The 21,016-nt window shown below is 47.2% G+C and overlaps 1 protein-coding gene across 1 annotated transcript in view; it reads right to left on the minus strand.

The window, feature by feature from the left end:
• Positions 1 to 21,016, minus strand: part of LOC112217352 (protein cornichon homolog 3-like) — a 47,101-nt gene that overhangs the window by 16,374 nt on the left and 9,711 nt on the right. Inside the window, exons 2-3 of the mRNA XM_042300794.1 lie at positions 13,177 to 13,245; positions 7,271 to 7,318 (exon numbers count right to left, since the gene is read on the minus strand). Coding sequence (XP_042156728.1) covers positions 7,271 to 7,318; positions 13,177 to 13,245 — 117 coding nt within the window. The remainder of the gene's footprint in view (positions 1 to 7,270; positions 7,319 to 13,176; positions 13,246 to 21,016) is intronic.

Raw genomic sequence — 21,016 nt, forward strand, 5'->3', positions numbered from 1 at the left:
ACAAAGCAGAAATATGCAGGGACCTGCTCTGCTCCTCACACCTCTTCTGGAAGAGTCATGGGATCATAAACACTAAGCTCAGACATGCCTTACTCACTCTTATAGCCTACTAAGAGAGGTAGAACAAGATACAATGACATAAAAAGTATGGGCAAAGTGTAGACTGATAATGTGAAGACTGATAATGTGTAGACTGACAATGTGTAGACTATACCAGAGGATCATATTGATCAAGACAATGGTTGGAACAGAGGTGTAATGCCCATAGGGGGCACAGGGGCACGTGCCCCCTCAGATGTGTCCTGTAATAAAACAATATATATATATAGATATATATATTTTTGTTGTTGTTGTTGTTTCTCTGTAATACTACATGCTTCTACACCTGCATTGCTTGCTGTTTAGGGTTTTAGGCTGGGTTTCTGTACAGCACTTTGAGATATCAGCTGATCTAAGAAGGGCTATATAAATACATTTGATTTGATTTGAGTTACTAGCCACCTAGTAGTGATTTTATGAAGTTGGCTTTAGCTTGCCCAGATAGGGCAAGAGTTGCTTTCCAACGAGATATCTGGGATTGTAGCATACTCTGTTTCACGGAAACATGGCTAGCTGGGGACATGCTGTCGGAGTCTAAACGGCCAATGGGATTTTCAGTGCATCATCTCTCCAGTAAGAAGAAGGGCGGAGGTGTATGTTTCATGATTAACATACCATTTTAACAACATACAGGAACTCAAGTATTTTTGTTCACCTGACCTAGAATTCCTCACAATCAAATATCTCCCAAGAGAACTCTCTTTGGTTATCGTCACAACCGTGTATATCCTCTCGCAAGCGGATACCAAGACAGTCATCAAGGAACTTTACTGGACTTTGTGCAAACTGGAAACCATATATCCTGATGCTGTATTTATTGTAGCTGGGGATTTTAACAAAGATAATTTGAGAACAAGGCTACCTAAATTCTATCAGCATGTCAATTGCTGTACACAATCGAGTAACACAAATGAGCACTGCTACTCTAACTTCCGCGATGCATTAAAGGCCCTTCCCCGCCCTCCTTTTGGCAAATCTGACCATGACTCCATCTTGTTACTCCCCTCCTATAGGCGGAAACTAAAACAGGAAGCGCCCATGCTTAGGTCTATTCAATGCTGGTCTGACCAATCGGATTCGACGCTTCAAGATTGCTTCGATCACGTGGACTGGGATATTTCCGGGTAGCCTCAGATATTAACATTGACGTATACGCTGACTCGGTGAGCGAGTTTATAAGGTAGTGTATAGGAGATGTTGTATCCACTGTGACTACTAAAACCTTCCCTAACCAGAAACCGTTGATTGATGGCAGCATTCGCGCAAAACTGAAAGCACGTATCACTGCATTTAATCATGGCAAGGCGAGAACATCCTTGCTTCATGGCCTGAGCTACAGGCAGCTAGATTTGGGTATGTCATTTCAGGCGAAAATGCGCTCTGCTCATTCAAATCATGCACAGAGAAATGACAGTGAGATGAGCACTGATTTTATGCAGTTCACAATATCCACCGAAGTGAGTTAATGTGCTCAACAGTCTGAACCGATGATTTGGGGGATTTCCAGTACAACTGTCTCGCTCTGTCTAACTATGTCTGTGACTGTCTATCAGTAAGTGAAGTAAGTGTAAGTGAAGTATCCTAAGCATACCGTAGCATATATGCAGCCCGAGGTCCTCTACAAAAACATATTTTTCTCAATCAGAGCACAGAAAAAATGTCATGCATTTTTTATAGTAACTCAAATTGGGCAAATATGTTAATATACTGTATATATATGAAGGAGATGATCGTGGACTAGAGGAAAAGGAGGGCCGAGCACACCCTCATTCTCATCGATGGGGCGGTAGTGGAGCAGGTTGAGAGCTTCAAGTTCCTTGGTGTCCACATCACCAACGAACTGTCACGTTTTCCAAGACAGTTGTGAAGAGGGCACGACAATGCCTATTCCCCCTCAGGAGACTGAAAATATTTGGCATGGGTCCTCAGATCCTCAAAAAGTTATACAGCTGCAACACTCCAGCCACCCCAGTCATAGACTGTTCTCTCTGCTACCGAACGGCAAGCGGTACCGGAGCACCAAGTCCAGGTCCAAAAGGTTCTTTAACAGCTTCTACCCCCAAGCCATAAGACTGCTGAACAATTAATCAAATGGCCACCCAGACTATTTACATTGACCCCCCCCCATTTTTAAGCTGTTGTGTTGCTACTCTCTGTTTATTATCTATGCATTCACTTTACCTCTACCTACATGTACATATTACCTCAATTACCACGACTAACCTGTGCCCCCGCATATTGACGCTGTCCCGGAACCCCCTTATATAGCCTCATACTGTTATTTTATTGTTGCTATTTAATTATTTGTTATTTTTCTATTTTCTTAGTTTTTCATTTACATTTTTATTTATTCAATGTTTAACACTTATTTCTTTCTTAAAACTGCATTGTTGGTTAAGGGCTTGTAAGTAAGCATTTCACTGTAAGGTCTACACCTGTATTTGGCGCAGGGGCGGCAGGTAAGCTAGTGGTTAGAGCGTTGGGCCAGTAACTGAATGTCTGCTGGATTGAATCCCCAAGCTGACAAGGTAAAGATCTGTCATTCTGACCCTGAACAAGACAGTGTAGGAATATATCGAAGATACACAACGCAGAGGATGAGAGGACTAAAAACTAGAGTACTAATGGTCAATAGCGAATTGTAAATAGGAGTTGGGTTTCAGTTCATCATCTGTTTAGGATCTGTGGAATGTCACTCCTGAACTCAGAGAGACGTGTGCCACGTTGTCATTGGTCTGTACATTGAGTCGGGGGCAGGATACTTGTTATTTGGCCATTGGCCAAGTTGTACTGCAGGGACTTCTGATTGGTCAACCCCAGGCTAGGGTGGGGCATCCTGTTCCTTTGTTCGAGGGGGAAAAGCTGAGGACAGGGAAGACTGAACATCTGACTCCCAGCACAACATCTTGATTTGTCCTCTCTGAATAAACCTATTTTTCTCCCCCTGATTTGCTTTGGAGTTTGAGTTATTGAAGAATAACATAAATTGCTAACTAACTGTTCCCCGGTAGGCCGTCATTGTAAATAAGAATTTGTTCTTGACTGACTTGCATAGTTAAATAAAGGTTTTAAAAAATGTGACAAATACAATTTGATGTGTTACAGTGAGAATGAATATGCATCCCACTATCCAACCATATAGAAGGTGAGGAGAAAACCAGCAACAGTGTGGACATCATACACTTGAAATAACACACATAAGGTCCCAGTGTGACAAGAAAGCCCTGAATCACAGTAAGTATAAATAACCCCAGGTCCTCAGTGCAGTGTACCATGTTGTACTTCCTGCTCCACATCAACAGTCCTTACAGGGGCTTCGTCAAACCAGCAGCTCCTCTGTAGCTACATCATCTGACTACACCACAAGCCACTTGTGTCTGTACCCTGGTAAACATCTTCTTTCCCATCTAGCAGCACTCATCTCATCTGTCAAGCCAAACCCGCCCTGCCTCCCCACTCCTCTACTAACTGGAAATCCTTTAGGGGGGAGGAACCTTTGTACTTAAACATCAAAAGTAGCTCCTTGTTTGAAGAATAAACACGTAGCGCTACGGCAACCACCGGGGACTGTTCCGTGCTCCTCCGCTCGCTGGGCACTGATTGGGTGTGAGGGAGATTCACCATGACACTCACATTGGAGAAGAAATAAAAAAACAAGGCTTCTTCATCCAGGAGGTTTTGTGCGACCAGGACATGAACCGTACTCCATTAGGGAGGAAAAGAGAACTGAACAAGAGATAAGAAGCAGAGACAGAGGTGTAATGGTAAGTGCTGGAGAAGTCTTCCTGCTGGGGACATTTCTATTCTTCAACAGCCCGAGCATCAAAGCAGAGCAGTAGAGTAGCACTAAAGCAGCGGCTCAATCAAAATACTGGAGGCTACAGGAGCATCACCTACACAAGTTACCCAAATCAATGAATGACTTGGAGAAATAATAAATGGAAACATGAATGAATCGATCCAAGATTCAATGTGCAGTATTAAATTAATTAAATTAATTATTAGATAAATGCAAACCTCATTCATCCACTAGGTTGCAAGAAAACAACACCAACACCAATGTCCTGTACTCCTCAAATCCCGGTTCCATTTCCAATGCCCAACACAATGCGCTGGCATGATTATTATTCCTTTCAATTTCTTAAAGGTGGCTGTGAGTCGCCAGTTGAGTGTTATTTCCCTCTCTGCCACTGCCTGGGATCAGAGTAGCTGTTCTTTTGCATGAGCTCTGATTATTCTGGCGGGGGAGAAGTACGCAATTTCACGCACCTGGGCGAGGGACAGAGGGAGGGTGTTGAGGAAACACTCAGTCCTATTCCTTATCAGTGCTGAGCTCACAAGGATTTGTTTGTTCTGTCAGTATGCTGCATTTCCACATGCAGGATTTGAGGAAGAGTTTTTAAAAAAAGTATTTACTTCTTTTTACATGTCCTACTGTAGTGTAATAATATGGCTCTGGGAACTGGGGAGACCTGCTAGAAACACAAGAGGACTATAGTACAGTTAAGTAAGAGAGGTCTAGTATTAACAGTTCAAAATCCATTTTCAATATCCCGTGAAGACAGATCCACAAACACAGCTATCTACCAAGACTTTCTAATGCTAATCCATGGTAATCCTCTCCTCCTTGGTTGTGTCATAGATTTACATTAATATATCATCATCATCATATCTGTGTGCAACATACAGTACAACCTTGCTCCATTAATAGCACAAACTGCAACATGCAGACACACACAAAGAGGATATATGCTTCTTTGACTAGTAATGGCACTACCTATCACTTTCTACCCCATTACATTAGGAAACAGCATAAGAGGAGAAGTGCGAACAGCTTGATGTGCTAAACTTCTGGTAACATAGTAGGACAGAAGGATTATGCTCCTTATCACTTTATAACCCCTTACATTGGGAAACAGCATTCGAGGTGTTCTGAGAACTCTCCATGAGCTGAACTTTGCTTGGGAGTAAAACAGTAGGTCAACATGATACTCCCCATCCATTTGCCAAAGAAGCTGCTGAAGTGTTGTGAGAAGTCTAGTTTGCTGTGCTAAATAGTCTGTGGTAGAGCAGCCTGAAGGACTGGAGGCTGTCTGTTCAGTCTGTGGTAGCGCAGCCTGAAGGACTGGAGGCTGTCTGTTCAGTCTGTGGTAGCGCAGCCTGAAGGACTGGAGGCTGTCTGTTCAGTCTGTGGTAGCGCTGCCTGAAGGACTGGAGGCTGTCTGTTCAGTCTGTGGTAGCGCAGCCTGAAGGACTGGAGGCTGTCTGTTCAGTCTGTGGTAGCGCAGCCTGAAGGACTGGAGGCTGTCTGTTCAGCCTGTGGTAGCGCAGCCTGAAGGACTGGAGGCTGTCTGTTCAGTCTGTGGTAGCGCAGCCTGAAGGACTGGAGGTTGTCTGTTCAGTCTGTGGTAGCGCAGCCTGAAGGACTGGAGGCTGTCTGTTCAGTCTGTGGTAGCGCAGCCTGAAGGACTGGAGGCTGTCTGTTCAGTCTGTGGTAGCGCAGCCTGAAGGATTGGAGGCTGTCTGTTCAGTCTGTGGTAGCGCAGCCTGAAGGACTGGAGGCTGTCTGTTCAGTCTGTGGTAGCGCAGCCTGAAGGACTGGAGGCTGTCTGTTCAGTCTGTGGTAGCGTAGCCTGAAGGACTGGAGGTTGTCTGTTCAGTCTGTGGTAGCGCAGCCTGAAGGACTGGAGGCTGTCTGTTCAGTCTGTGGTAGCGCAGCCTGAAGGACTGGAGGCCGTCTGTACAGTCAGACATGGTGGCATGGCATGGGTCCAGCAAAGAGCTGTGGGAGGGAGTGGAATCCTCCATGACTCAACACCATACAGGCTCTCTGATGATGTTGAATCACCGGAGCGCAGCAGCTCTCCCTCATCTCCCTCTCTCCTTTTCTCTTTCTACCCCCCTCTCTTCATCTCTATATCCTTCTCTCATCTACCTCCATTACTCTCTCCTTCTCTCTAGCTCATCTCCCTCCAACGAAAGAGGAGAGAGGAAACGGTCCTCCTGTGTATTTTAGGATCAGGACGAAGTGGTGATGCAGGTCCCAGAGCCTTGCTGCTGTGAGTCAACTTCAGTACTCACTGAGATGTGTGGGGACTGGGGAGGGAGAATGAGACCAAAATAAAAAGAGAAAGATAGATGAGCAGCACTCTATGATTGGTTCTGCTGCTGTGACAACACCGCTGTTTCGCACCCTCAAACCAAACCGTGTGAAATAAAGGCACCAGCTAGTGCTTCTCTGAGACTGTATCGCAACGCACAGCACCTGCTGCCAAAAACAAGCCCATATCAAAAATAAACACCACAATCTATCAAAAACAAGATCAATATAGTATTTTATGTAATATGGCTCAGATCGGCAAATGCTGAAGGAATACATTTGGAACATACAAGGAGCAAACAATAGCCATATCTTCAGTAATATTGTCCATTCAGTGCTGAAGAGCTTCTAGAAACGATGAACTCTCACAAATGAGCTCTATGATTCCAGGCAGGGTAGGGCAATAAGAGTCAACCACTGTTCTGATGTAGTGTTGGTGTAGCTCTACACTGTAGTCTCCAGGGGTGACAGATGAGCCTCAGGCACAGTGTCCACAACAGAGATAAAGAACAACAACAGCCTCCACTTCATCAGCCCAAGGCACACACACACACACACACACACACACACACACACACACACACACACACACACACACACACACACACACACACACACACACACACACACACACACACACACACACACACACAGAGAGAGAGAGAGAGAGAGAGAGAGAGAGAGAGGTAGGGTGGAGCCTCACAGGCCACTGAAACAGATGTCACGCTGAGACTGAGCTGAAAGAATCCTTTTGTCTCTCAGTCCCAGACGGTAACCTCAGGCTCACAGACCACAGACACTGGACACACACTGTCTTTTTATAAAGACAAGGTAGCTTTATGAAGGCAAGGGCAAGATTTAATCTTCACCAGAAATGTTTCTCATTCATAATGTCGGTTGACTAAACAGGAATATGAATGTTTTGACATACAGTAAGTACAGCACTGTACTCACCCCTGTGCAAAGTGTAGATATAGACTTTGGTGGCTCTAAAATGTAGGCTAAATGACATAATCATATGAAGTAATGAAGGAAGTGTTTTAAATAGGACAGTGTTCAGTAACTATTTACCTTTCTCAGCAGGCAGCAGATTCTCTCAATGTTCCGGAGTCGCTCTCTCTGAAGAGGCCAAACAGGAAACAGGAAACAGTTATATCCCTACATTAAATATACATATGGAAACACAACAGGGTAGCATGATTTGACTGGCCTGTGAGACTGGATTTGCACTGTGCAGGCCTACAGTGAGACATGGAGGAGGCTGGTTCCTTCCTCCCCACCTCTGCTGAGCTCTAAGCAGACGCTGCATTTTCCTGTGTCTGTCTGTGTGTGGTGCTGGGGCTTTGTCAAGCCAACCCAGCAATGCTTAAAGCACTTGTCTATCAAGGGCCATATTTAGAAAAAAACAATGCCAGACGAGCCGAGGAGGCGGGCAATACTTATTGAATGGCGCATGTGAGCAGCATGGCATATGGCGATTACATAGAAACGTTTCCAATTTTAGTCTCCAGCAGAGACTTGGTTGATGTGCTATCTGGAGGATGAATGGTATATGAATGACGTCCAAACAGGCTTATCTTCCACTGCGGGGTGCTCGTGAAAAGGCCTCCCAAACCGGGAGGGGGGGGTTGAATATTATTCCCTAAAAGCTGTATTAATGAAGACTAAACATACATATTTGATTAGTATTTTTGAAAATCCCCCCACTACAGAATAACCTCCTCCGATGGATATAATTCATCATGAGACCCACTGTACGCCTCTAAATAATGTCATCTGAGGTAACACTACTGTAGAAGAGCCAGCCTAGCGTACGTTGGAACTCAGACAATTCTAATGGTTCTACGGGCCCGCTCTGTCGGGGAAATGTGCAGTCTGGTGGCTCATATTGATTTGAGCATCAGACAGTTAGTCTCTGCCATTTTTATCTCTCATCTCAAAATCCGATAGGACACATTATCTACACTTCAGCTTGCTTGAAATTGTTTTGGGTAAAGACGGTGGAACGTTTCTTAAATGACCTCCTGTTACTATACTGTTATTCAATTTTAAAAGTGCAAAGTGTATTGAGATGTTTTAAATTCACTTAAAATTTCCACTTTAACTTAAGTCCAATCCACTGTCTTTAAAGTGGAGAAATGTGCTATTATATTAGGTAGACGTATGAAAGAGGTTGGGGTTGAGGAGATATGAAATTGAGCTGCGGGTAGTCTCATATACATTCATGAACTCAATCTGCAGAGTACTTTCATGTTCTCCAAACAGATATTGCTCCCTCCCCCTGTCCTCTCACGACCCACTGCAGCACATCAGCATAAGAAAACCACAACATCTATGAGAAGATACAGTGAATTAGTTCTATTATGAGACTGCAGCACCTTATTTGGGGCGAACCCGAATTTGCCTCTGACATGTTTTCCTCTCCTCTCTCCATCTCGAGGAGGAATATGAACGAGGCCATGCTAATGTATTCCAGTGGCAGCCATGGAGACGGCAGATAACTGCCGAGGTATCAACACTTCTCATTAGCAAGCAATTAGATTTGGGTTGGCGTTGAAATGTTACTCAGCAAGAATTTGCTTGACTAGCAAGTGTGCCTCGGCACTGTAAATATGATACACAAATGTAAACTGAGGCTGAGAAGGGAGAGGAGAGATGGGGAAGTCTGAAGGAACTGTGGAGAAGAGAAGAGGAGTGTTTGTCAGGTTAGAAGGCCTTCTCTGGAGTGTACCTTCACAGAGTACACTAAAGTACACACAGCACTTTGTCGGAGGACTGAATGGATATGGGCTAATTACTGGTTCACTTCCTGCAGGAGAGGAGAGGTGAAATGACGATCCAGTAATACGGAGGTTGATGTATTGTCAGTATTGTGCAGGTAGTTTGCTTCCTATTGTGACTGAGGACATGAGATCTGAGGTCTCCGTGCTTCTAACACCGCCAAAACAAGCCTTTATGAACCCTTTTCTCTAAGGGAGTAGGGTGAAGGCAGTGAGCCAACAACCCAAGTTCAGTATCCGGTCGATTACATGGGTTCAGTGGTTACCTAACCTGTAAAGCTTTTGTAGTTTTCCTGTGTCCAAACAAGTGAAGAAACCCACTGATTCTAGCCAGGACCCAGTCTTACTGTAATCTAAACCACCAGGTCCTAATTCACCATTTGTGGAAACACTAATGTAGAATTTGACTAAAGAATGAATTCAAATGTAACCTATACAGTAGTATGAGCAATTCCATGACCAGTCTAGGGTAATAAAATCATAACACAAGAAATACTCCTCACTCTGCATGGTAATGAAACTATGAACACTTCTTCCCTGGAATTCATTTATTCATTGTTTTATCAGTCAGATTTGAAAGCTGATAGAAAGTTAGTCCTGAGTCGGAGAAGCAACAGATGTAAATCAGCATCACAAAGGACAAGCAGGGCCGTGAGCTCTGTGGGGAATATTAAAGCATCATGTTTTCGCATCAGGCGCTGCACTGGTGTGTCGCCTGAGAGTCTCAGAAGAGATAGGTAGCTAGGCACTGATCTCCTCAAAATAAACAACATTGACAGGGCTGAAATACATCTGGGCCTAGAGTGCGTCCCCATATTCTGCAAGACCCAGAGGACTTACTGTATACACACACACACACACACACACACACACACACACACACACACACACACACACACACACACACACACACACACACACACACACACACACACACACACACACACACACACACACACCAACTCTAGGAATTAACCTACTTTTATCAGTCCACTGTACACTGTGTTGGTACTCCTACCTATTCTAGTCCCAATGATACGAGGCCTTGCCTTCATACCTGTGCCTGTAGCCACAGAACCATAGAGACTCACAACTGTATGTTTGTGTTTGTGGTTCGTGGTTTGTGTATTTGCCTCTGTGTGCTTGTGTTTGCCTGTGTGTGTGTGTGTGTTTTTTCCTCTGTGTGTGTGTGTGTGTGTTTGCCTCTGTGTGTTTGTGTTTGCCTGTGTGTGTGTGTGTGTGTGTGTGTGTGTGTGTGTGTGTGTGTGTGTGTGTGTGTGTGTGTGTGTGTGTGTGTGTGTGTGTGTTTTGCCTCTGTGTGTTTGTGTTTGCCTGTGTGTGTGTGTTTGCCTCTCTCTCTGTGTGTGTGTGTGTTGTGAGACCCGGTGGATCCTCCCTGCGGTTCCTCCAGGGTCAGCCCTGACTCCCAGAGTGCCCCCTGGGGGAGGGGATGATGACAGTCAGCCACTAATTAGCTTGCTGCCTGGGTGTGAGGCTGAGGTAGCAGAGGTGGCAAGGGTGGTGCCCAGGGAGGAAGACATCAATCTCCAATACTCCCCTCAGGACTCATGATGTGGTTGAGGTGGAGAGTGGGAAGGAGAGAGGGTGGGAAGGAGAGAGATGGAAGGAAGGAGAGAAAGAGGGAGGGTCGTATCCATGTCACAGTGGATAGGATGGAGGCCATGGGGAGAAAGACAAGTTGTGCAGTGGACTTCACTAAAGACCTTTCTATTTCAAAGTACAGTATTTAAGTTGCACAGTGATAAAGTATTTAAGTTGCACAGTGATAACAACACATTTTGACTTACTGTTAGTCTCTCTCTCTGAGATCAGAGGGATTTGTATCAAGTGTAGCATCCAGATGCAGTTCATAATTACATGCAATGCAAATGCGACAAAATCTGACAGTGTTGCTGTAATTTGAGATAATTTTCAAAGCTACGACAATGACTTCCAAGAAAAGTAATTCATAAATGTGCATTTGAAACTGCTCAGCAATCCTGTTCCATGAATACGTTGTCTCTCCATCCAACTTTTCTCTCTAGTCATCCCAAAGGACACACAGCTCTCAAAATTCAAGTGCTGCGACAGTACAGTAAGTCAAAGTCACCTTCAAACTACAGTATGCTGTCACAGGGACATCATAGATAAACTGCTCAAATCACTAAAGGAGTAGGAAAGATTAAAAACCAAGAAACCCCAGAGGGAATCAAAGGAGATGAACGATAATTGATTCAGAGTGTGCATCATGACATACTGTAGCTTATCACTTTCGACCATAGCCCTATGTGGGGTCTGGCAGCCTTATGTGGGCCCTGGGAGCCCTATGTGGGCCCTGACAGCCCGATGTGGGCCCTGGTAGCCCTATGTGGGCCCTGTTAGCCCAATGTGGGCCTTGGTAGCCCTATGTGGGCCCTGGTAGCCCTATGTGGGCCCTGGTTGCCCTATGTGGGCCCTGGGAGCCCTATGTGGGCCCTGGTTGCCCTATGTGGGCCCTGTTAGCCCAATGTGGGCCATGGTAACCCTATGTGGGACCTGCGAGCCCTATGTGGACCATGGTAACCCTATGTGGGACCTGCGAGCCCTATGTGGGCCCTGTTAGCCCAATGTGGGCCATGGTAGCCCTATGTGGGCCCTGGGAGCCCTATGTGGGCCCTGTTAGCCCACTGTGGGCCATGGTAACCCTATGTGGGACCTGGGAGCCCAATGTTGGCCCTGGGAGCCCTATGTGGGCCCTGGTTGCCCTATGTGGGACCTGGGAGCCCTATGTAGGCCCTGGTTGCCCTATGTGGGCCCTGGTTGCCCTATGTGGGACCGGGGGGCCCTATGTGGGCCATGGTAGCCCTATGTGGGCCCTGGGAGCCCTATGTGGGCCCTGTTAGCCCACTGTGGGCCATGGTAACCCTATGTGGGACCTGGGAGCCCAATGTTGGCCCTGGGAGCCCTATGTGGGCCCTGGTTGCCCTATGTGGGACCTGGGAGCCCTATGTAGGCCCTGGTTGCCCTATGTGGGCCCTGGTTGCCCTATGTGGGACCGGGGGGCCCTATGTGGGCCCGGTTAGCCCAATGTGGGCCATGGTAACCCTATGTGGGACCTGGGAGCCCTATGTGGGCCCTGTTAGCCCAATGTGGGCCCTGGTAGCCCTATGTTGGCCCTGGTAGCCCTATGTGGGCCATGGTAGCCCTATGTGGGCCCTGTTAGCCCACTGTGGGCCATGGTAACCCTATGTGGGACCTGGGAGCCCTATGTGAGCCCTGGTTGCCCTATGTGGGAACTGGGAGCCCTATGTGGGCCCGGTTAGCCCAATGTGGGCCATGGTAAACCTATGTGGGACCTGGGAGCCCTATGTGGGCCCGGTTAGCCCAATGTGGGCCATGGTAACCCTATGTGGGACCTGGGAGCCCTATGTGGGCCCTGTTAGCCCAATGTAGGCCATGGTAACCCTATGTGGGACCTGGTTGCCCTATGTGGGCCCTGGTTGCCCTATGTGGGCCCTGGTTGCACTATGTGGGCCCTGGTAGCCCTATGTGGACCCTGGTAGCCCTATGTGGGCCCTGGTCAAAAGTAGTACACTATAGAGGGAATAGAGTGCCATTTCAGATGCAGCCAGGGAGTTGCGGCCTTTAAACCTGTGATGTGAGGTATCTACCAGTCAGTCAGTCCCAGTCCGGAGGAGGAGGTAAGGAGGAACAGAACAGCATGCAGCCAACTGGTTCCTGTATTATTAATGCAGAGCTGCAGATCACACATCTCTGCCAAGCCGATACATGCACACACACACACACACACACACACACACACACACACACACACACACACACACACACACACACACACACACACACACACACACACACACACACACACGCACGCACACACACACACACACACACGCTCACACACACAGCACAGTTGCACACATGCGCAGACACACACACGTACGCATGCAGACACACACACGCACCCCATAATTCCCCAAAACAATCATCACACACACCCAAACTCACACTAACACATAATAGACACGCTGCACACACACACATATTCCCGAAAATACACTCATGACACATCATACACTAATTCACAACACTTGTCACATATTCCACAAACATTCGCCACGCTGAACTGAGAGCATGTCTGACAGTAGTACATGAGTAACATGTGAGTGTACTACCACAGCAGAGAAATATACATACCGCATGGAGTGGATTGCCCTGATCGATGGGGACCTTAAAGTCTGCCTGCAGCTCATCAAAGGCTGTTATCTGAGAGAGAGTGAGAGCGGGAGAGAGGGGGGAGACGTGTTTTAGATCTCTGTTAACATCAGTCTTTCTCAGTCACAGTGGCTGTGTTAGTACCTGTGTCACCATCTGTGTCAGTGGCTGTGTTAGTACCTGTGTCACTGTCTGTGTCAGTGGCTGTGTTAGTACCCGTGTCACTGCCTGTGTCAGTGGCTGTGTTAGTACCTGTGTCACTCCTTGCTGTCCCCAGTCCACCTGGCCATGCTGCTGCTCCAGTTTCAACTTCCACCTGACTGTGCTGCTGCTCCAGTTTCAACTGTTCTGCCTTATTATTATTCGACCATGCTGGTCATTTATGAACATTTGAACATCTTGGCCATGTTCTGTTATAATCTCCACCCGGCACAGCCAGAAGAGGACTGGCCACCCCACATAGCCTGGTTCCTCTCTAGGTTTCTTCCTAGGTTTTGGCCTTTCTAGGGAGTTTTTCCTAGCCACCGTGCTTCTACACCTGCATTGCTTGCTGTTTGGGGTTTTAGGCTGGGTTTCTGTACAGCACTTTGAGATATCAGCTGATGTACGAAGGGCTATATAAATAAATTTGATTTGACTGTCTGTGTTAGTGGCTGTGTTAGTACCCGTGTCACTGCCTGTGTCAGTGGCTGTGTTAGTACCTGTGTCATTGTTTGTGTCACTGGCTGTGTTAGTACCAGTGTCACTGTTTGTGTCACTGGCTGTGTCAGTACCTGTGTCACTGTTTGTGTCAGTGGCTGTGTTAGTACCTGGTCACTGTCTGTGTCACTGGCTGTGTCAGTACCTGTGTCACTAGCTGTGTCAGTACCTGTGTCACTGTTTGTGTCAGTGGCTGTGTCAGTACCTGGTCACTGTATGTGTCACTGGCTGTGTCAGTGGTTGTATGGGCCGTCTGAGAAATAGCACAGTGTTCACAACACAGAGTGACCAGCAGGATCAATTAGACAGATAGACAGACAGAGCAGCAGTAGGACTCTATGGAGACAGTGGTTATTACAGTGTTATCCCTGTGGCCATACGGAGGCACAGCAGAGGCAGGGAGTCTACAGTATATGTTCGTGTGTGTATGGAGCTGAGTCCTCTGGGTCGTGTGTGTATGTATGCCTTTGTTGTGGGGTTATTGGCAAATATCTGTGCATAAGTGCGTGGTAGAGGGGTTTTACTGAAGACAGAGCAGTTGGAACAGTAGCATGAAGCTGGGCTCCCACAACACACAGTAGAAGGAGCATTGATGTCAGACAGCATGGGTGGACTGTTTGTAAACACGTGAGGCAGTGGGGTGTGATGAGTAGAGCTGTTGACTGTGACTGTATTACTGCCACATCGGTGGTCACGAGTCATGAAGGCAGTCAAATTCCACATTACCGTTTAGTCAGGGTAATTAGACTTCTCCAAGCTCTGATGCTGCTTCTGGTCATTAGTAGCCTACCAAACGTCCTAACTGCCTGGTACTCAGCACTCTATTGTCCCTCTAATCACTCTGACATCAATGCAAATGTATTCGAAAATCTAATCGAACACTTCATGAGAGCCCATGAGCTCATGTTGCGCAACATTTCTATAAGCTATGCAATTGCGGGAGAAAACAAAATGATGGCCACTAATAAAAAGACGAGGATCCCATCAGCTTTTTATAGGCTAGGCCTACTATATTTATTTATCAACCTTCCTAATATTAAGCACATTACTTAACTTTACAACAGGAGTATAGCCTACATGGTTGGCATGAAAATAAACCACGGGGAAAAGCGTCCTCCATTCGCTATTTATGTGCAAAGATTACATGCATTTTTTTTACGATGCCCCTGTTGCGAGACAGGTGCATGATAATGGTCTATTCTAAATGAAAACAAATGCCACACATATATTATTTAGTACATGTAAAGACAAGATTAACTCAAGAATAGTTTGATGAGTGACAATATTAGCCTATCATTTGTGAATATATTATCACTTGTGAATGATGACCAGCATAAGAAATAATGCCTTTTTTTGTGACTTTTTCTAATCATAGTCACGCACCTCATGTAGTCTAGCATATAGGCCTATATGTTTTAATAAGGTTTGTATCACAACTAAAGTGGCCAAATAGCTTCTTAAAGTTAAGCACATTAATCATGAATCATTAATCCCCTTTACAAGGGGTGTAGAGCCTAACTGGCATAAATAAGCAGCGAGTGACTTTCAAGTTTGGGGAAGATCATATTTACCATAAAAATTCCATGTGAGAAATTGCCAAGAAACTGAAGATCTCGTACAACGCTGTGTACTACTCCCTTCACAGAACAGCGCAAACTGGCTTTAACCAGAATAGAAAGAGGAGTGGGAGGCCCCGGTGCACAACTGAGCAAGAAGACAAGTGTATAGTTTGAGGAACAGACACCTCACAAGTCCTCAACTGGCAGCTTCATTAAATAGTACCCGCAAACCACCAGTCTCAAAGTCAATAGTTAAGAGGCGTCTCCGGGATGCTGGCCTTCTAGGCAGAGTTGCAAAGAAAAAGCCATATCTCTGTCCAGTGTCTGTGTTCTTTTGCCCATCTTAATCTTTTCTTTTCATTGGCCAGTCTGAGATATGGCTTTTTCTTTGCAACTCTGCCTAGAAGCTCTTGAGTTTCAAGTTTGGGGAATAATATTTTTACCATTAAAATGCACCTTTATAATAAAAGCATTACATGCATAATTGCATTTGCAGTCACTTTTGACAATGGTGTTTTTCGCTAATGGAACATTCACGCTTATAGGCTACTACCACATGCTCATTGCTGCGCTTATAATATGAAGAAATAGCCTAATAGTTTATCAACATTTTAAGATAAACGTTGCATCAGCCACATTGCATAAAACAGTTTTTTTGATGCTAGTGGTTGTATTAATTTGGGATCTATCGCATCCCACAAACTATGTTTGGAATATAGATTTCTCGCACAGAATAGAATAGGTCGACCTTTGTACTATGGGTGATAATAGATTGACATAGGCTAGTGCTTTTGCTGTTTGTTAGGCTTACACATCTTGTTGACTGATGAAAAGTAAATGTGGACAGTTTTTCCAATATTTTCAATATGTTCCTTGGAATTGGATAAGGATGCACGCATTTGTGTTTGTCTTCACCTGTAGCCTGTGAAAAAAATGTGAATGAGAGACTATTGGAGTGTGTACATCCTGCTTAAAGAACAAAGCAGAGCTCATGCCTTTCAAAGCAAGTTTTTTCAAATCATCATTAGAGTCATCATGCATCCTTACAATGTATTAAAAGTGTAAACATATAGCCCAACATTTGTAGAACAACTAAAGTTACATGAATAACTCTAAATTAATGTAAGGGTGCGTGCTGGTGGCAGGGAAGTCAGGCACAGGAGATTGAACTTGGTATAAAAAGGAGCAGTTTAATAAGTGCTCAAAAACTCTGAAAACCAAAATATACAAAATAATACAAGAGGGAACAAAACACCAGACCAGAACATATCTTGCACATAGCTTACAAACAAACAATCACCGACAAGGACAATGAGGGGGAACAGAGGGTTAAATACACAACATATAAAGATTGGGATTGGAACCAGGTGTGAAACAAGACAAGACAAAACCAAAGCAAAAAGAAAAGAGGATCAGCGATGGCTAAAAGGTCGGTGACCTCGATTGCCGAACGAACAAGGAGAGGGACCAACTTCAGCGGAAGTTGTGACAGTGCCCCCCCCCTCGGGGGACGAGCCGGAGGGCGGGGCGCAGGGCGATCCGGACGAAGACTGCAGCATAGATGGGGCCAACACGTCCTCGACCGGAACCCAGCACCTCTCCTCCGGACCATACCCCTCCGACTCCACGAGATACTGAAGGACCCGATGTCCAGAGGGGGCGGAGGAACCTCCCGCACCTCAGACTCCTGGAGTGGGCCAGCCACCACCGGCCTGAGGAGAGACACATGGAACGTGTGGTAATATGGTAATCGGGTGGAAGCTGTAACCTATAACAAACCTTGTTCAATCTCCTCAGGACTTTAAATGGCCCCACAAACCGTGGACCCAGCTTCCGGCAGGGCAGGCAGAGGGGCAGGTTTCGGGTCGAGAGCCAGGGTCTCACTGCATTCACCTTCTGGCGCGTCACGGCCTGCTGAAGGTGGACACGGACGGCTTCCCATGTCTCCTCCGCGCGCCTGAACCAGTCGTCCACCACAGGAACATCGGTCTGACCCTGATGCCAAGGTGCCAGAACCGGCTGGTACCCCAGTACGCACTGGAAGGGAGAGATGTTAGTGGAGAAGTGGTGGAGCGAGTTCTGTGCCATCTCGGCCCAGGGCACGAACTCCGACCACTCCCCAGCCGGTCCTGGCAATAGGACCATAGAAACCTGCCCACATCTTGGTTCCCTCTCTCCACCTGCCCATTACTCTCGGGGTGAAACCCTGAAGTAAGGCTGATTGAGACCCCCAGACGTTCCATGAATGCCTTCCAGACCCTAGACGTGAACTGGGGACCCCGATCAGACACTATATCCTCAGGCACCCCGTAGTGCCAGAAGACGTGTGTAAACAAGGCCTCCGCAGTCTGTAGGGCCTTAGGGAGACCGAGCAGAGGGAGGAGACGACAAGACTTAGAGAAACGATCCACAACGACCAGGATCGCGGTGTTTCCCAGTGAGAGTGGAAGATCAGTAAGAAAATCCACCGACAGGTGCGACCAAGGCCGCTGTGGAACGGGTAAGGGGTGGAGCTTACCTCTGGGCAGGTGCCTAGGAGCCTTACACTGGGCGCACACCGAGCATGAGGAAACATAAACCCTCACGTCCTTAGCCAAGTTAGGCCACCAGTACCTCCCGATCAAACAGCGCACTGTCCGACCGATCCCAGGATGACCAGAGGAGGGTGGTCTGTGGGCCCAATAGATCAACCGGTCACGGACAGCAGACGGGACGTACAGATGCCCAGCGGGACACTGTACGAGAGCGGGCTCTGCACGTAACGCCTGCTCAATGTCTGTGTCCAGCTCCCACACTACCGGCGCCACCAGGCAGGGAGTATGGGAGTGGGATCCATGGGCCGCTCCTCTGTCTGCCTTCGCGTCTGCCTTCGCGTTCTGGGAGCCTGGTCTGTAAGAAAAGGTAAACATAAAACAGGTGATAAACATGGCCCACCTTGCCTGGCGAGGCTTCAGTCTCCTCGCTGCCCGGACGTACTCCAGATTGCGGTGGTCAGTCCAGATGAGAAAAGGGTGTCTTGCCCCCTCAAGCCAATGTCTCCATACCTTCAAGGCCTTGACGACAGCCAACAACTCCTGGTCCCCCATGTCATAGTTTCGCTCCGCCGGGCTGAGCTTCTTCGAGAAGAAGGCACAGGGACGGAGCTTCGGTGGCGTACCCGAGAGCTGAGAGAGCACAGGCCCTATCCCTGCCTCAGACGCGTCCACCTCTACTATGAACGCCAAAGAGGGATCCGGATGGGCCAGCAGGGGAGCCTAAGTAAACAGAGTCCTCAGGTGACTAAAGCCCTGTCCGCCTCGATCCCCAGAGTAACCAATCCGACAATGACCGGCAGTGTGACCTCTGTTGCCACAGATGGTGCACGAGCGGGAACCCCCTCCGGTCTCCCTGCGCACTGCCCCTCCCAGCTCCATGGGTATCGGAGAGGGTGTGCAAGAGCATGGAACCACCGAACCCCGATCAGAACGTCTGTGGGTAGCCAGCAGGTTGTCCAGCCGGATGGAAAAGTCCACCAGCTGGTCGAACGTGAGGGTGGTGTCTCTGCAGGTCAACTCCCGACGGACGTCCTTGCGCAGAATGCTGCGGTAATCTTCGATCAGGGCCCTGTCGCTCCATCCTGCGTCCTAAACTCCAGGGCGAACTCTTGGGTGCTCCTCGTCTCCTGCCTCAGATGGAATAGGCGCTCACGGCGGGTGAACTCCTCAAACTGGTCCAAGTCCAGGGCTTTCCCGGTGAGGCACAAGACGAGGGCGGACTCCCTCTCACGGCCCGATGGAGCCGGGTGGACGGTGGCCAGGTATAGGTCCAGTTGAAGCAGGAACCCCTGGCAGTTTGCAGCCTCTCCGTGGTAATCCTGGGGTAGGGAGAGACGAATCCCACTGGAACCAGGTGGAAAAGGGGCGCACAGAGAAGACCCCGGTTGTGCTGGTGGAGGCGCTGGAAGAACTCCCTGTCTCTCCCAGCGGTCCATAGTACGGACAACGCGGTCCATGGCGGTGCCAAGATGGTGAAGCATCCCGGACGCGCTCCTCCACCCCTATAACCGGGGTACCTGCTCCTGCTGACTCCATACTTGGTCGGTGATTCTGTAGGGGTGCATGCTGGTGGCAGGGAAGTCAGGCAAAACCAAAGGAAAATGAAAAGAGGATCAGCGATGGCTAGAAGGTTGGCGACCTCTACCGCCAAACGCCACCCGAGCAAGGAGAGGGACCAACTTCGGCGGAAGTCGTGACAATTAAGCATATAGGAATACCTATTTCTTTGTTTCTCAACCCAGAAGAGCCGCATGTGCGCACTCCCTCAAATTGTTTGGAGAACATATTTATATTTTATTCAGTTTTGTTCAATTGTATTATTCATACTACAAAATAATATAAAATAATGCCACGGAATTATAAGCAAATCTTGTCTGCTAAATTAACTAGTGTAGCCCACAGCCATTTGGCTTACAGATATCAGGACCTAACATAAGGACCTAATGAAACAGTATAACTTTAGTCTGTCCCCTTGCCCATACCCGGGCTCGAACCAGGGACCCTCTGCACACATCAACAGTCACCCTCGAAGCATCGTTAACCATCGCTCCACAAAAGCCACGGCTCTTGCAGAGCAAGGGGAAACACTACTTCAAGGTCTCAGAGCAAGTGACGTCACAGATTGAAATGCTATTAGCATTTGACCTCCTCCTTTTCCGCAGAAACCAGTGATCCGGGTCAACAGCATCAATGTAACAGTATAGACTTTACGTCCATCCCCTCGCCCCGACCTGGGAGCGCACCAGGGACGCTCTGCACACGTCAACAGTCACCCTCAAAGCATCGTTAGCCACGGCCCTTGCAGAGCAAGGGTGACGTTACCGATTGAAACGCTATTAGCGCGCACCACCGCTAACTAGCTAGCCATTTCACATCCGTTACACTAATATAAGGACAACTCACGAGTATGCTATTATTTTCTTCTGAAATACACTACATCGTGAAGGTGTAGGCTATATTACATGGATGTATTTGACTTTTTAAAATGGCTTGTAGGCTATGTGTGGAAGCCAAGAGATGCTAAATGTGTTATCTTAATTAAAGGTCAATTACCGTGAGACCGACAGTTATTTGCTTGACAATCACCAGCTGACAAAATGTTGTGACCGCCACAGCCCTAGTGATGAGAGGATGAAATATTCTGTAAATACACACCATATACAGTATTCATGCTTATCATCCTCGTCATATGAGGAGACATCTTGGATGCACACAGTTGACATCAGGTGTATGTGTACGTTACATCCATTCATGAGCATGACTGGCCACAGACTATGGTTGACTGGCAACTCAACTGTTGTTGTCTGCTTGTTTGTGGGAGACCCTGGCCCTCTTTGAATACATCCCCTACCTTATGTCACTGCCATACTGCTTGAGGCATTTATATAGAAAAAAATTACATTAAAAATAACCCCTCAAACATGATGCAGAGAACATCAATTCCGATGCAAAGACTACAAGTTTCGTGTTCATAATATTAAGCAGCTATGGCTACTTATTCAGGAGGATTTTAAACCCGCTTGAGATGGG

The sequence above is a fragment of the Oncorhynchus tshawytscha genome, linkage group LG18 (assembly GCF_018296145.1).
Source record: "Oncorhynchus tshawytscha isolate Ot180627B linkage group LG18, Otsh_v2.0, whole genome shotgun sequence".
Taxonomy (NCBI): Eukaryota; Metazoa; Chordata; class Actinopteri; order Salmoniformes; family Salmonidae; genus Oncorhynchus; species Oncorhynchus tshawytscha.